This window comes from Danio rerio, chromosome 18 (genome assembly GCF_049306965.1).
Source record: "Danio rerio strain Tuebingen ecotype United States chromosome 18, GRCz12tu, whole genome shotgun sequence".
NCBI classification, from domain to species: Eukaryota; Metazoa; Chordata; class Actinopteri; order Cypriniformes; family Danionidae; genus Danio; species Danio rerio.
In genome coordinates, this window is record NC_133193.1 from 42,233,143 (window position 1) to 42,251,715 (window position 18,573).

General features: G+C 38.2%; 1 protein-coding gene across 1 annotated transcript in view; it reads right to left on the reverse strand.

The window, feature by feature from the left end:
* Window positions 1-382: 382 nt before the first annotated feature.
* leo1 (LEO1 homolog, Paf1/RNA polymerase II complex component) overlaps window positions 383-18,573 on the reverse strand; it is a 29,098-nt gene continuing 10,907 nt past the window's right edge. The window contains 4 exon segments of the mRNA NM_207067.1: window positions 383-807; window positions 5,318-5,415; window positions 10,466-10,658; window positions 15,016-15,151. Of these exon segments, the coding sequence (NP_996950.1) occupies window positions 553-807; window positions 5,318-5,415; window positions 10,466-10,658; window positions 15,016-15,151 (682 nt within the window). The 3' untranslated portion in view covers window positions 383-552.

The following is an 18,573-nucleotide window of genomic DNA, read 5'->3' on the forward strand; positions in this document are numbered from 1 at the left end:
CAGAAGATGGGTATGCTGTGGTCATAAAGAGATGGACATGGTCAGCAACAATTCTCAGGTAGGCTGAGGCATTGGTTGACACGATGCTCAATTGGTACTACTGGGCCCAAACTGTGCCAAGAAAATATCCCCCATACCATTACACCACCAGCACCAGCCTGAACCATTAATACAAGGGAGGATGGATCCATGCTTTTATGCTGTTGACACCAATTTTTGACCCTACCATCCTAATATCGCAACAGAAATCGAGACATCATTTTACCAAGACGTAATTTAAAGTGCTGTTCAAAAAAGATCGCCCACACGCACGCACGCACACACACACTCACACACAGTCTTATCTTTCAAGATACACATTTTAAAAACACACACACAGGTCTTACTGAGGTTATTGCTCTTTATTAACCTGTTGAATGATGAGCATCTTCTGACATTATAAAATATACAATCAGTTAACTGCACAATTGATTTTCTGGACTAAACACGTACTTAACCAACAATTAGCCGATCAAAACATTATGTAAAAAAAAAAAAATAAGAAAAAAAAAATTACTCGTCTTCCTCTCCGTCTCCCTCTCCATCGCCATCTCCATCTCCATCCATATCTCCGTCTCTGTCCACATCTCCATCTCCTTCCATATCTCCATCTCCGTCTCCATCCATATCCCCGCCTCTCTCTCGGTCTCCATCGCGTTCTCCATCTCCGTCCTCGTCTTCTTCATCACTAATGACATACTTTTTGGGCTTTTTTGAAGCAGATTCCTCATCTTCCTCTGCCTTCCTCTTTCCAGAGTTCTCTCCCTCCTGAAATACAAGACAAATATTAATCCCAAGTATATGTTAGTTCCCTAATGTCCACCTATGATGTTAATCAAAGTGTCTTACACAAAAAAACAATCAGAGTTTAGTTTATCTTGAATATTTCCAGCCCCTCAGACCATCATTTTTTTTTAGCTCTGTAACAGTATTCTTGAATGACTATATGGAAATGGTCTCCTTCATGAGTTGAGAGTCTATTAAACAACTAAAGAGAACAACTCTCATTTATTTTGTCTCTTTACAAATTATGGACATCGATATCAAAAAGGTAACAAGCAGTAATTTGCACAGTCACGCCAAGAATCTCAGAGTAATTTTTGATCCACTTTTGCAGTTTGACAAGCATGTAAATGCAGTTGTGAAGAGAAGCTTTTTCCAACTTAGATTGGTGGCAAAAGTTAAACCGTTTCTTTCTAAAAAAAAATAAATAAATAAATAAAATTTAGAAACTGTAACCCACGGTTTAATTTCCTCTAGGTTAAACTCTGTTAGGTCCCATGATTAAAATCTTTTGTCGATCCCTCTGTTTGCAAATCAAAAGGTGATCGAGCTTTCCGTGTTGCGGCCCCAAGGCTCTAGTCTCCTGTTGAACATCAGGAATTCTCCATCCTTGGATACTTTTAAATCTAACTCAAAGACTTATTTCTACTCCCTTGCCTTTGTCTGTATTTTAGTATTACATATATACATATTTCCTTTTCTTACATTTTTAATGCAAGGGTTATTTTATTTTAATAAATATTTTGTTTCATTGTAAAGCACTTTGGATCAACTAAGGTTGTATAAAATTGTGCTCTATAAATAAAGTGTGCCTTGCCTTGCCTAACATCAGGACCATTATATTTTAATAAAGAAACCGAAATCAAGACTAAAGTCAGATGTTGTAATTCATCCTAATGGTGTTTTTCATCCAAAAAAGAAACCCGTGCGACTTTCATTAACCTTCAGAATATAAAGAGACTTCCAATTTGCCCATCAAGTCAAAGTCAACCAGATCTTTCAATTTCAAACATTTCCAAATAAATTAAAAGCTGTCGTCAAAGACAGTAAGTCTTCAGAAGAAAAACATTGGGTCTCATTGACTAACAATTTCTAAGCACAACTGAACTTCTCGCTTGCTCTTCAACTCGTTCTTCCGTTTATAAATTTGGAGTCTTCTAGAGCACAATTTGCATAATACACACCCAAACCACCCTCATATAATGCTTTCCACAAAAGCAGCACTTGTTTTGACAAAGACTATGATGGCAATTACACAACCATGTCATCGATCACAGTTCGATAGAGCAACAAATAACAACATAACTTCTAGTTGATCATATGGAAATATGGCAGAAGGTAGATTTCTCAGATGAATAATCTGTTGAGCTGCATCCCAATCATCACAAATACTGCAGAAGACAAATTGGAACGTACATGGCCCCAAGATTCTCATAGAAATCAGTCAAGTTTGGTGAAGGAAAAGTCGTGGTTTTGGGTTTTACATCAGTATGGGGGCCTGTGAGAAATCTGCAGAGTGGATGGCAACATCAACAGCCTTAGGTATTAGACATTTGTGCTGCCCATTACATTACAAACCGCAGGAGAGGGCAAATTCTCCAGCAGGATAGCGCTCCTTCTCATACTTCAGCCTCCATATCAAAGTTCCTGAAAGCAAAGATGGTCAAGGTGCCTTAGGATTGTCCAGCCCAGTCACCAGAGATGAACATTATTGAGCATGTCTGGAGTAAGATGGAGTAGGAGGCATTGAAGATGAAAACAAAGAATCTTGAACTTTGGGAGTCCTGCAAGAATGCTTTCTTGGTCATTCCAGATGACTTTATTAATAAGGTATTTGAGTTGTTGCATAGGTGTATGGATGCAGTCCTCCAAGCTCATAGGAGTCATACACAATATTATTTATTGTTTCACTGCACCATGACTTTATATTCTATACCAGTGGTCACCAAACTTGTTCCTGGAGGGCCAGTGTCCTGGGGCCTCATGTATCAACGCTGCGTACGCACAAAAACTTTGCGTACGCCAGGTTTCACGCTCAGAATCGCTCACGTTTGGATTTACTAACAATGAACTGAACGTGGGAATGTGCGCAGCTTCACGGCAGCTTTCTGGCTGGCGTACACACATTTTTTGTGCGTGTCTGTTTTATTTCCATTGGCGACTCCTAGAGGCAGTTGTGTTAAATTGCTCTCTACAAAGTGTCTGAGCCTTGCAATGGCAGCTGTATGAGACGGGTTCAGCAGGTATATGAGGTTTCCATACCATACATTTGACCAGCTAAACATTAAAGCACAATTTGCAGCAGTCGCCTGTTTTCCCAATGTAATCTGAGCGATCTACCGCACGCACATTGCTATAAAGACACTATCTGAAGATGAATTTGCATGCGTGAATCAGAAACATTTCCATTCAATAAATGTGCAAATAAAATATGATGCTTATTGATAGGAACTTATTGATGATTCCTACTTGTCTTTCTCGTGACAAATAGTTGGCAAAATCTGATATGTAGCGGGGGAAAAAACAAGAAAGAGTTCATCAGACGCTGGATTCGAGCCGAGATCATGCTTGAACGTATCAATTCATGATCACAAGCGTCTTACGAGTAGCGCCACTGAGACTGTTAAGCGTCCTGCAACATTTTACAGATATAAACCACACTATTTCTTTTTTTTAATGCACTCAGTGCGATGTTCAAACCCAACTGTGTTAACCGCATCAGCTAAACTCTCCCATTCTATTTTTTTCTTTTGTTGTTAATTCCGGAGAACAAACTTGCAAATAACACTGCTTTTCTCCGGTCTACCTCCGAAAGCAGCACCTCCAATTCACATTCTGTTCAAAGTTTCTCTTTTTGCTTGCTTTTGCAATTGCTTTTTCGTTGGGTTTTGCCATTAGCATAGTCATTAGCATATTCATACGGGGGAGGAGGCAGGGAGGGGTTTTGTGCTCGTGCATGTTGCCCTCAGTTTCACGTTCATTCAGATGTACAAAAGAATATGCGTGAGATTCGGTGTACGCAGTGTTTCATACATCTGAATTTTTTTCTGCGTACGCACATTTACAGCTTTGTGCGTACGCAATGTTTTAGTAAGATTTCCACGCAAGTCTTCGTACATGAGGCCCCTGGAGATTTTAGCTCCAACCCTAATCAAACATACCTGAACAAGCTAATCAAGGTCTTACTAGGTATAGTTGAAACATTCAGGCAGGTGTGTTGAGGCAAGTTGGAGTTAAATCCTGCAGGGACACCGGCCCTCCAGAACCGAGATTGGTGATCCCTGTTCTATACTGTACATTATTTCTGTTAAGTTAGACCTTTCTGTTCTTATTAAATCATTAAAAATCAATGATCATATTTTATTTTGGTAAAATAAACAATCTTGAGGCCTTTCATAAAAGCCACTTCCACTATTAAATAATCAATTAGAAGTCAAGTTTTTATTTGTTGTTTGTAATCGGATCGGCAACAAGACTTTCGTCAGGTAGTGTATATCGCAGAATAACAGAATATCGTATTGGAGGAAAATTAAAGAAAATCATATATACACCTTATGCTATTCATATTAATCTCAAAGACATTATATACGCCTTATGTTACTCACATTAATCTCTTCATATTTTTGGAACATATACATATATTAATCATGGACTAATACACTAATACATTGAGAGTGTTCATTAGAAAAAAAGGGTTTGACTAGCAACTGATTAACCAATCTTTTTCTCGTTATGTGATATGTTATACTAACTGAAGTTCTTCTTTTATTATGGGGTCATGTACTGGAACATTTTGTTCAAGTTCTGCTGATGAGGGAAATTGGCTGCAAGATATTGCAAGAGGGGGGCCTTGGTCTAGACTTCCTCTCTACCAAAAAAGATGTACAGGGTCACCAGAAGAGTATGGTGGTCACAAGTGAGAAATATGTTAAAGGTGCATTTAACTATACAAATTTTCTTTTCAGAAAGAGAATGGTAAAGGAGGAAATACCAAATATGCAGAGGAGCAGTCCGGAACTCACCCCTCTTTACTCCTTCTGTCTATAAAACTGGGTTTCTAGACACCGGGTAGTGCAGAGCACCTTGACGTTAGTCCCGGTTAGCATTGTATAACGGCTGGACTATCTTGGTGTATGCCCAGAGCTCTGAACATCGAATTATTCATTTGTATTCAATAAATTACTAATCTTTTAGACATTTAACAATTTCTCCTGAGTTTGAATTGAACATGCATGAAATAGAGATAGATATTCCAACAATCGCAATGTTAGCTTTTTCCAATATCATGCAGCCCTACTTTGAAGTCCTTTAGTTTGTGTGTTTGTTCACATATAAAACCTTTATACCGAAAATAAACACAAGACAATGAATTAGAAAAAAACCTTTTGTAGATAAGGCTGCTGAAAAAGCTGGCGGTCACAATCGTGCATATGATATCACAACCATTACATTCTTTATTTCCCAATAATTGGTCTGTTTGGACCGAAAGTTTCACCTCATCGCTGTCCAGTCTCTTGGCCTTCATCAGTCGCTGGGCCTTGTCTTCATCAGAACCTTCATCGCTGTCTGACGAATAGATCCTGGCTCGTTCCTCTATGACCCACAAACAAACAAAACAACATTTAAGCACAGCTCAGAATTCAGCACTCCTTTCCAAGCATTCCAGAGAGATGTTCTTTCAGTAAATAAATACCTCTTACTGGCACAAACAAATCAAACTGAGCAAACTAATCTAAATCTCAGTCGGACTCCGGCATAATGCAGTATTAAGGAGCCGGCAGGTAATCGGCTAACGGGCTGTAACAGTTACTGTCAGCGAGAAAGTGTGTGCGTGAGACGTGCTGTTTTGGGAACACAAGCTGTTGTTGAAGGGCAGAATGTTCTGGCTGATCGCAGCAGGTCCCAACCTCACTCAAAGAAATCCGTTGTGCAGAAACATTGACCCAAGAGGGAGAGAGGGAATACAAAATAAACGACAGACACAGCACCCCACCGCAGTTCAGAGGCCATTTCGACTGACCTACTTCCTGTAGAGACCATCCTTTTTGTGTTTATCATCACAGCTATTAGTGCAGATGAGATTTGGATTGGTGTCAGAGTTCAGTTCTATTGGTTTTAAGGGGGATTTTCAAAAAACGAAGTACTGAGGTTCTGATTCCACCTTTTGTTAATCTGACTAAAATAGCTCAAATATTTTGAGCTTATCAACTTTCGACCACTAAAAAACACACTTTTGTTGACTAGACGCTTACATTTTTTAATTCATTCTCTTTCCCAATGGGCCCAGTAGTCATAGCGTAATGGGTAGAGAGTTGGACTCAAAACCCGAAGGTTGCTGGTTCGTGTTTTAGGTCCAGCAGGTATTGTAGGTAACTACCATTTTTTTCCACTCTTAAGCCTGCTTTATACTACTGCGTTCAGCAATTGGCGAGACCCACGGTGTATGTTGTATATATGTATGTATGTTGCCCTTTTATTATACTTCTGCATGCTGTTTGTGTTGCTCTGCATTTACACTTCCGAAAGCTAGATGGCAGTGAGGTTTATTTGTTCTTCTGTGTCGATTTCTTCGCTGGTGTTTTGTTTTTTCTGAACGCTACCTTAATGTACAAGTGGTTTAAACCCGCTCATTTTGAGCAGGAACCAGCAGACGTGCAACAACTTTAATCATAAAGTAAACACAAGACAACAGTTTCCATTTGGGGCTCCTACACAGGATTCGATAATTGTAAACACTCACTCCAACGGCATTGCATGGCTCTCGGTTCCATCCACACTTGTTAAAGCTACCAAGTCGACCTATCACAGAGCTTGCACTATTCATCATTGCGACATTTTTTGAGAGGTGTGCGTCAGCGTCAGCCAAAGCAAGGGCTATGCGACCACGCGAAGGGTGCGCCGGAGCAAAAGTGTGCGCTTGACGCAGAAGTATATATCAGCCTTTAGGCCCAATGCCAATTCTACCCCTTAGCCCTTACCCCTCGTTACATCTATTCATGTGTAGGAGTAGGGGTGTCCCAATCCATTTTAGCTTTTGGGCCATATAGCCCTTAAAACGATGATAAAGATAAAGATTTTTCAGGACCATACAACAAACGAAGAAGTATTTTCTCTGACTACACCACAGCAACAGCAACATGGCTGCAAAACCGAGCAAGGACAAATGTTAAAAAAAATGTAAGAAGTGCATTAATAAGGATTTATTACATTCATAACGTTATCTTTAAAGAAATGTTTTGAAAGAATAAAAGTTAAATACTACATTTCAACATGGCTAGCCCATTAATAACCGCTGCAAAATATTGCACAACATATTAAAAATTCTGGCAACCCTAACCGATGACTTAGAATAGTCCAGTCTGTTAGAAAAGTCTGGTGGCAGTAAAATAGCTTTTTACAGCATGTCTGATTTAATGTTAATGTTGTTTCCTTGTGGTTACATCCATGAATATGAGCACGATATAAATGCACAGAATAGTTTTGTGCTTCTTGCAACACTCTGAGGTTCATATGCGAGACGCACTGCACTGCTCTTTTGTTGATGTGCGCTTTTTGTTTTACTCTGCAATCAACGGTCTCGGTGCTGACATTAAAAACACAAGTTTTTCAGTTCATTAATGCAGAAGATTAGCGTCAACACTCCTAAATTATTTATTTATGAATGAATCAAAAACATTTGCTCCATGGAGCTCGCAATCTGTGCAAATGACGACATGATAAAGTGTGCGTGTATAGTAGTGGTGTCCCAATCCATATTTCCACCTCTTACCCTTAACATTCTGTTTCTAGAAACAAAGGGTTTAAAATAGAATTAGAATTGGGCTTTAATACCACAACTGAGAAGAGACTCTTACCTGCTCCCTGGACACAGTCTGGATCCCTTGTTCAGTAATTAGGGCACTGATTAGGGCGTCAGCCATTTTAAGGGCTGTCTCAATAGCTATTTTTTTTTCAGTGCATCGAAACAATCACTCCATGAAAAACAGGAAACATCGAGGTTTACTTAGTCCCCTTAACGGAAGTTCTGACATGTGAAACATAAATGACATGTAGAAACTCACCAAATAAAACGATAAATTAGAGACTTAAAATAAAATTTAACTATTATCTATTAATGGGGCCATTTTTAATATTTTAACCGTTTTGCCTGTCCGTTTAGATGACAATGATGAATTGATTTTAATTGCATTTGATAATGCTATGAGCAAAGTATGGATTTACTTAACATTTCAACCTGACAAAATTATACATGCACACCAGCTCTGAGTGACCGCCAATTCATCTTCACTTCCTAACAGGTACTGCTTATTATCAAAGTGACAGTGCCAAATACTGGCCGGGCACGTGTAATACATCGTTTTTAACTGTTTTCGTAAATGTGTAAATGCATAGGGTAAAAATCTTTTTCATTTTTGACTACATGGTCAATTAAATGCAGCCTACATCCAACCATAAATTAACATTTGTTATACAAGTACAGAACAGTCTGGCAAACATTTATAAATGGTAAATTGTTGAAATGCTGCTGGTATATCTAATTATTTATCTATCATGGAGTTTTTTAACACTTTATAACATTAATATGTGAAAAACAACAGTTATGTGTTGATGTTGTATAGCAAGTACGTCCTCATATGTCACCATCAGTGTCCCAATGTGTAGTGAACCAAGCTCCTTACTGTCCTTACCAGTGGCCAAATCTGTTTACATGACCTACTGATTCATGACCTCGGGAGCTGACTTAGATGCACCAAGTGTGTGTGAGTGTGTGTGTATGTGTGTATGTGTTAAGTTATGTGTGCATGCACAAATGCGCAGTATGGGTCACCACGTGTAACTTAACTTTTCACTTTCATAAGTCACATTACATCTGTTCTATAGTATTAGTGCTCCTGTAAAAGTGATGTACAGAGTAACGCAATAAAAGAGATGGTCAATCCAAACACAAGTGGTCAAAAGAGGCACATCTTAACCTATGCTAACGGCAGGTGGGGTGGAGGGAAGGGGGTGGGTGTGAGGAAGGAAGGAAAAAGGAAAAAAGTAACAAAAGTAGGAGCGAATGAATGAAGGAAGAAACAAAGGAAGAAAGGAAGGAACTAACGAAGGAAGGAACAAAGGAAGGAAGGGGTGAACGAAGGAAGGAACGAACAAAGGAAGAAATGAACAAAGGAAGGAATGAAGGAATGAGCGAAGGAAGCAAGGATTGAAGGAACGAATAAACGAAGGAAGGAACAAAGGAATGAACAAACGAAGGAAGGACCAAAGGAACGTATGAACGAAGGAAGGAATGAAGGAACGAAGGAAGGAATAAACGAAGGAATGAACGAAAAAATGAAGGAATGAATGAAAGAAGGAAGGAACGAGCAAACGAGCGAAGAAACAAGCAAACGATGGAATGAGCAAGGGTGCTAACAAATGAGCAGGCAAAGGAATCAGCAAAGGAAAGAATGAACGAACGAGCAACAGACAAACGAGTGAACATGTGAAGGAGCGAGCGCGCAAACGAAGTAACGAACAAATGCACAAACGAACGCTAAAACAAAGGAACGCATGCACGAATGAACGAAAGAACGCACGCATGAACGAACGAAGGAACGCTTGCATGCATGAGTGTCTGTGACGGAACGATTAAAAAAACAATATAATTCGGCAAACAAAAATGGTTCCAGAGGGATGAAATCTTTAACAGAAACAGTGACATTTTGTATAGCGTTATTTCTGCAAGTAATGTGGATGAAGAAACAACAAGTACACGATTAGCATGTCTCAAAATGCGCAATATACTGACACTGAGAAGAAGAAACTGTTGAATAAAGGAGCGTTTTTTGTTTCTTGTGCTCACAAAAGTATTCTCGTAGCTTCAAAATATTCCGATTGAACCATGGCAGGACTGATTTGAGGATTTTTTTAGGTAACTTTCTGAACTTTAAATGAGTCATTACTGACTATGGAGGATCAGTGACCTCTTAGATATCTCCTAAAAGATTTTCATTTATACTCCTTAATTTTAATGAACAAAGGTCTGGGATTTGTTGGAAATAAACTTCAACAGTTTGTTTGAGAGCGCACAAGAAAAACTACGCTTGAGCAGTGTATATTTGAGGATGTGCAAGAAGTTTTGTGCAGAACCAAAGGAAATCGACATGCAAACAAAGAGATTTGCATTGTTGTATTACATAAATGCGATCTCTACTTGTGATACTGTGCTAACGACATTTGTCATAGGTAGTTGGTAAATCTGTGTAAAAGGCCTGCCGCCACAGCTGGAAAAAAATACTGTATGAAACACTGTTATAAATAAGAAAAAAGCATATCTCTAACATTCAATGGAATTAAATTGGATATATAAAGTTATATACAAAATCGGTTATTACAACCAGTGTTTAAAAGCTTTATTTCAACACTGAACTAGTAAAAACTGGTAAATGTATTAAAATAGTAGTATTTTGGGGGTTTCATTAAGAAATTTGTTTTTAATAATTACTAAATAAGTAAAAAAAAACACATCTCAGACATTCATTTAAGCTAAATATAAAGTGATCATTCTTCGGAATGAAAAACCTATTACATATTGAATCTGAAGATTTCCTGTCTTCATTCGTGACTCTCAATGGCTGTATGTATGCTTTTGCACATCCCTTACCCCTTAGACCTCCTCCACCCTTATATTTGCTCTTGATTGCAGCCAGGCTGATGGACTCTTCACCCTCTTCGTCCTCATCGTAGCGGTCAGGCTCCAGGTAGCCGGCGTTCAGACCTCGCTGATGCTGTTTCTCTCTCATGCGCCTCTGCTGGGACTCGCGCCGGATGGACGCACGTAACCTCTCCTCTTCTTTCTGCACAGAGACAAAAACAAATTAATAAGCTTTGATGTCGCTGCATGATTACACCGAATGAACGCATCCACATCCTAGTTTGCCAGCCAACGTGGAGATAAATATAGATGCATTAAATCTGAGCAATGAAAAAGGACCCAGAAACTAAACCTTATTGGATTTAATAAATCACCTCATTTATTACATTTTAATCCAGGATTTATGACTTTCCCAGGACTTTTTTTCCCATCAATCAAGATTACGAGGCTGTAAAAGGTTTCTATTTTTATTAAAACAATTTTACAGGGATTGCTGAATACTGTGCCGTACATACTCTACCGTGCTAAATACATTTCTTATGATCACTAAAAGGCTAGTTTATACTTTTGCGTCAAATGATCGGCATGACCCATGGCGCAAGCCTTGTGCGTTGCCGTGCATTTATACTTCTGAATGCTGTTTGTGTTCCTCTGTAATAACACTTCTGAAACACTAGCTGGCAGTGAGGTGTTTATAGCCCCTTTCACACAGTGATACCGGTAAATATCCGGAAAATTTCCGGAAAGACTTTACCGGTATATTCAAAACAGCGCTGTTCACACAGGCGAGGACGTTACGGAAATTTTCCGGAAAAGAGCATTCACACATCCATTCCAAAATACCGGTAAATTCTGACATCATTCACCACAAATGAGCTTTAAACGGCTGCGCTTGTATTTGTAAACATTTGACTAAATTACAAACTCTGTAGATGATCAATATTGTGAACAACTTTCTCAGGATCACTTTCGCATGTCGAGATGTTCATAATATGTACGTCTGCTGGCGCTCACAGGCTGTTTCACAGGCACACGAACGTAAACAAACAACGGCTTATCATAAGCATCTCATCGATGATTATTTACACAGTTGGCATTATGAAGAACATATAAACGTGATCTGACTAACTTCTAGCAGCTAAATGTGTCTGGAAAAATATTCAAAGGCTTTTATCTTCACAAACCGAGCGGACGTAAATGCGTCTGACTGTTGTGATTGGCTAAAGCAGACGTCTCACGTCAGCACGTTCTAGACGTGCACGCGCTTATTACGGGAATCTTCCTTCTGCGTTCACACAGCGCAGCATTCCGGCAAATTGCCGGTAATGTTACAACTTCTCTTTCCGGAAAATAGCCAGAACGAATTTACCGGTATTTTCAAAAAGGACCTGTTCACACATACAACCTTTCCGGAAAATTGCCGGCAATTTTCCAGAAAGGTCTGTATGTGTGAAAGGGGCTATTGTTCCTCTGTGTCGAGTTTCTTCTGAATGCTTCCTTGTGTACAAGTGGCTCAAATTCGCTCATTTTGAGGCAGGAACCGGCAGACATGCAACAACGTTACCATAAGGTAAACACAGAACAAAACTTTCCATCTGGAGCTCCTTCACGGGACTCAACACTTGTAATTACTCACTCCAGCGGACTTTCACGGCTCTCGGCCCTGCACACACTCATCAGCACTACCAAGTCCACCAATCACAGATCTTGTGCTATGCGTCGTTGCAACGTGTAGTTACATTTTTTGGGAGGTGTGAGTAAAAAAAAAAAAAAAATTGGTGAATTTTCTTCCTATTTCAGGCTGGATTTCAAAAAGTTGGTTTTCTGAGCACTGATCCCTTTCTCCAACTAGTCAAAAGCGGTTTCGAAAATTGCTTATAGTGTTTGTACTATAGGCAGTTCATTATATCAAAAACAGGTTGTTTATTTTATAAATAGCTTTTTAATTTTTTTTATTTTATTAGTATTTGGGGGGGGGGCACTTTTTGACTTTTTGATGGCCGTACTCACACTAGGTACAGTTGCCTCGAACCGGGCCAAAGCACGCTTGTCCCCCCTCCCGTCTCCCCCGACGGCCCTCGCTCACACCACAAACGGGCTTCAGGACGCTTACGTCATTGACGATGCTGTGCTGTTCAGTGAGAATCACTCTCTCACTCAGCAGCACAGTGGAGATTTCTCTAGTTATATCGTTTCAGTCGTTTGATATGCCGTCAAATATTTCGCCAAACAGTCCTTAGGGATGCGGGGACACGCAGTCAGATATTTCGCCGAACAGATCCGCCACTTTTGGTGCTCATAAACAATCATAAAGCCCTCGTGCTGCAGGAATGAGGAGGTCTGCTGAAGGAGCGCAGCTGTCATGCAGTGAGGGGTTTGCGTCTTTAATAAACTACGGCAGTTTGCGTTCACTGAACAGTAAGAATTATTAATAAATCCATATGAAACAGTGCCTTAAAAGTCAAGTCTCGCTTTCAGTTTCGGTCTTTGGCGCGTTTTGCACTCACACACAAGCGTACCACGCCAAAGCCCAAGTGAACCGCGCTCAGGCACACCTCTTCCAACCGGAACCAGGGCCGGCCAAGTGAACCGTGCTTGAGCCCGATTCAGCGCACTCACACTTCTCAAACGATCCGGGAAACGGGCCTGGGCACGGTACGGATGGCATAGTGTGAGTAGGCCCTAAGTGTATGGTATTGTTTGTATTGTTTTTGAAAGTATATAGCATTTAAAAGAACTTTTGAAAAATATTTGTAATAAAAGTCCTTCCAGAATAAAATTATTATTTTCTTTTTCTCTTTAAAAATAATAAAAATCCTCCTGACGCCACACATTTGAACTCCAGTGTATATACACAGTAAATTGAAGCACAGTTAAATCATAAATGGGTCCAGACAGCATAAACATGCATTTATGGATGATAACTACCTCTATAAAACACTTTCAGGAAAACTTGTGAAATAATTGAATAGCTTTTCATTTACAGCAGTTATTATCCAGAACAATTCAATTCAATTCAGCTTTATTTGTATAGCGCTTTTACAATGTAGATTGTGTCAAAGCAGCTTCACATAAATGGTCATAGTAACTGGAACAGTGTGGCTCAGTAACTGGAACAGTGTGGTTCAGGTTTTAGTGTTTAAGTTCAGTTCAGTTCAGTTTAGCTCAGTTCAGTGTGATTTAATCTTTACTGAGAGTTCAAACACTGAAGAGCCAATTCATGGATGCGTAGCTCTACCAATCCTGAACCATGCGAGGCAGTGGCGACAGCGGAGAGGGAAAAAAAAAAAAAGAACACTATCACCACTCCAACTCTAGCAGGGCTGTCTAATGGTGTCTGTGTCTGACTTATGGCTGTTCATCTGATATCAAATCTGGCTCTTTGGACATTAGACTTCTGGTCAGATAAACGAGAGAGAAGAAATTGATAAAAAAAAAACACACACATTTACAGTACTTCAGTTTTCAGACAATCTGTTTAGATAACAGGGCTCAAATCATAGGAAAAACTGCAGCCAAGATCTACTCTGTGTGTATGTGTGTATGAAAGTGCTGTGAACCGAGATGGCCTGATCTTCAGACTCTGATAAGTCTGTTATATGCCTGCTGTCTTATGCAATAAATTATCAGGGCCCGTGTTCACAAAACATCTTAAGCTTAAAGTAGCTCCTAACTTGCTGGTTTAGGGATTTAGGAAAAAACAATCTTTAAAATAGCGACCATGTCAATCCTAAATTTAGGACTCCTATATTTTGCTTTAAGAGTATTTCACAAAATATTATAGTGCTAAAACTAGCTCCTAAATCTGTGAAACATCAGAGTGAGAGCAATGTCATGCGTTATGGGCATAAATCACGTCATGGAAATGTCATTAAAATACAGACTGGTTTAAAACAGCCTTGATTTAGATTGAATCTAGATTAAAAGAAGATGGCCAAATAAAAACGTTTCCGCCATAAACTATAGCAAAACAACTTTTAAAAAAATGAAACCCTGCGAACAGATTAAATAGAGGAATGAAAAAAAAGAGCGCTCGTATTATTAGCCGTCAATCAGCGCCCGCTCTTTATTTCCCTGGTCATTGCATCTTTGTTGCGTACAGTGTAAATGCAGTCAATTGAATAGGAGTCATGTTTAAAGATGACGTAAGTGGGTCGTCAAAAAATCAGATATAGACACAAAATTGGAATTGACTGTCAAGATCTGCAGAGTAAATGCAGCCCAAGATAAAGTTTTACTACTAGTTAGGAGAACTCTTAGTGGTATGATAAACTTGTGAATGCAGTTTCAGATTTTTACAAGAGTATTTTCAGAAATGAAATGACTAGAGCTGAGTGTGTATGCCTGTATGCAAGGTTTTCTTTGAAGTTTCAAAACATACTGCTTAAAATCCTTCCCAGGACATCTTTATGACCTAGTTCCTACCCTAAATCTCCAGCTTCTCAGGAAGGAGATTATTATTAAGGAGAATATAGTCTTACAGCGTTTCTATATCTGTGTTTCCATCAGTCTTGCGGTAAGCTCCAATGAGAAAAAGGAAAAGAGTGTGTGTGTTTTACCTTGATCATCTCATTTCTCTGGGACTCTGGGTCTCTGCCAGCCATGGGCAAAATTCGGATCTTCTGTGTCTTTGAGCAGCGGTCGGCAAGAGAGAGCGTCATCTTCCTGTGTGTGGCGCTGTCTGTGGAGTGAGGTCTACAAACACACAACAAGCAGGTCAGAGACACACAATCGCAATAGAAATACACAATCTTGAATAATTTAGAATTTTAAAAAAATGTTAGAATTACCACAATGTGTATTATTTGTATGCTTCATGTATTTTCTTGTAATTCTGAAAAACTGAAAAATATGTACTTTCCATTCAACACACAAAAGAGCCCTAAACTCAAATCCTGATGCTCATGTTGTAGGAAATGGTGATGTCCATGTTATTTGTGGATCCTGAGAGACCTCTGCTGGCAGATTTGTGGCTGTTCAACAACTCACCTGACTTAAGTAATCCATCGGGATATATCCAGCTGCAGAACCACACACGTTTTAGACACACACAATCTAGCACACACCATTTAGGCGAACCATATATGATAACTAACTAACTCCTATAGCATTATCACCACCTATTGAATTTTACAAATTCCATTTCAGTCATTATTATTATTATTATACCGTAAAGATCATTTTAACATCTCTGCCGTTTCTGAACTCAAATATGTAAATAAAAATAATTGGTTAAAGACACTTATGACTTTATTCATGTGTCCACATAAACAAAGAACACATAATAGACTGTCTAATTGTAGCATTAAGCGTAATAAACTAATTCAGGATCTTAATCTGATCATACTTGGTTAAAATCACTTTGTTGTAAAATATAAAAAAAACAATAATGTCACATTAAAATGAATTAGCCTACTATAGTTAATCATTTAAACAATATATAACATAGTTAAAAACTGATTATCTTAACTGATTATCTGATTATAATCTATTATCTTATACTAAACTGTCACAGCAGTTAGTTATATATACACATTTACTTTTTTATTAATTATTAATAGTTAATTTGTTTCTATTGCTAAATTTTGGTTTAAAAACAATATATTGCTTACTATAAACTACTACAGTGTTTAATGTGGGAAATCATTAATTAAAAAGTTATTAGAAAATTAAGCAAATAAACACTATTAAATCGCTTGAGTAAAATATTAATATAGTGTTATGCATGTTACATGTAAAAAGATGTTTATTACATATAAAATGTATTATTGCCTATATTAACTTGCTATTATTTCATTCACTATAAATGAATACATTATATAAATTAAACCTGTTCAATTTAGATCATTCAGCAAGGCCAGCAAACGAGTACCTGCCATATTATTGTCAGACAATGACTGATCGTCTATTATGACTGATAGAAAACTGTTCAGTCAATTATATTGAATGTCGTTCGGAAACAACGCTTCCCATTCACCCGTCTCAATCGCTATATTTGTGAAATAAAGTGAAGTAAACACTATTGTTTATTGTTTACACTATCTATTAACCATATGTATCAAAAATATATCAATGACGATGTTCATTTTATTTATTTTCTTGTCGGCTTAGTCCCTTTATTAATCCGTGGTCGACACAGCGGAATGAACCGCCAATTTATCCAGCAAGTTTTTACGCAGCAGATGCCCTTCCAGCCACAACCCATCTATGGGAAACATCCAAACACATAATCACACACACACTCATACACTATGGACAATTTAGCCTACCCAATTTACCTGTACCGCATGTCTGACTGTGGGGAAAACCAGAACACCCGGAGGAAACCCACGCGAACGCAGGGAGAACATGCAAACTCCACACAGAAACGCCAACTGAGCCGAGGCTCCAACCAGCGACCCAGCGACCTTCTTGCTGTGAGGCGACAGCACTACCTACGGCGCCACTGCTTCGCCCATGACAATGTTCAAAAAGACTTTAATAACATTAACAACCGTCGTAACCATATATGGTTTGCCTAGATTGTGTGTGCCAGATTGTGTGTGCCAGATTGTGTGTGCCTAAAACGTGTGTGGTTCTGCGGGCCTGCAGCTGGATATTATTGAATCCCATCAGCTACAAACTGGATTTAAAGCAGGTTTTAAAGAGACAGTTCAACCAAAACTGAAATGTTTTCCCACCCTTTCACGCACACTCATGTGGTTCTAAACTTTTATGATTTTTGTTCTTCTGTTGAACAGAAAACAATATATTCTGATGAATGTTAGAAAAAGCAAGCCATGGACATCCATAATAGGAACAAAAATACTATGGAGGGAAATAGCTGCATTTCCCAGCATCCTTCAGAATTCAGTTTTCTGTTCAACAAAACCTCACACAGCCTAATGTAATTTAGTAAGTAAATTCAAATTTAAACCAAGTACCTATTCAAGTACTACGTGATTTTTACCAGAGCTGTTCTGTTTCCGTTTCATTTGAATTAAAATAATAATAAGTGCTGACAAAGAGTTATTCATGATTAACTGCACTAGGGGTCTGTTCTTCATACCTCGCTTGTTGTGATGAACAGATCTATTGTTCCTCAAAATCATGACCAGCAATCCAACAATTGGCTGATGGCACAGCAGCGTAATGACATCATCTGATTAATATTCAATTATCCATGTCAGCAAAATTACATAAAATTGTTAAATATGAAACACAATAACTTTACACATTTGTTATGGGCTGCAGGGTTTAACTTAAAATTTGTTATGGGCTGCAGGCTTTACACTTTCATGTGTCAAGAGTATTTAGCAACTTTTTAAATTTTATATTTAGAGCGGATTTTCTGTATAATAGTAGCCTATTAAAATTTCTTAATCGGCGTAAGAATTAACAGGATGTTTAAATTAATGATGCATTACAAAAGCATTTTGATATCGGTAAAGGTGTCTGCAACTTTTGTCAAGCATCAAATCACAGGCATATTAGCTGTCATAACACGTGCATGACTGCATAAATTATTATTCTTTAAAAAATAAAGGTCGAATATGCACACTATTATCATACACAAATTGTACTAAAGCTGGGACAGTATCTAAAAATAGTTTGTAACTAAAAAGTCCATATTAATAAATGTTATCTTTGAACCCTATGGGGAGAACAACCCTGTGACAGTTGTTGTACTTTAATTGCAGACTGCAGATTGCATAGGTTGTAAGTATATACATATATATATATTTTACTTTATAACTTAAGCTGAAACTATATTTAACTACTATAGTAAGAAAATATCAGCATTTGGTGCATAGTTTCAGTATTACCTTTGCTTGAAAAGACCTGATCTAATCCTGTTTATAGAAAATAAGCCAGCTCCTGAGCAGGTTTGAGCTACCAGAACTGTTGATATGACATCAACTCTATGATGAGTGTCAAATCGTCAGCTAATTGAGTAATCTACGTACAAAGAACGGCCCCCTAAAATTAAAGTTTGTTTTTACATAATATAAGTGTGTGCGCTGTGTATATTTATTATGCATATATACATACAAACATACTTAAAATACAAAATTGTACAAAATTAAAATTATGACATTTATATTTATATATAATTTGTTTAGATAAAAATGTTTTAC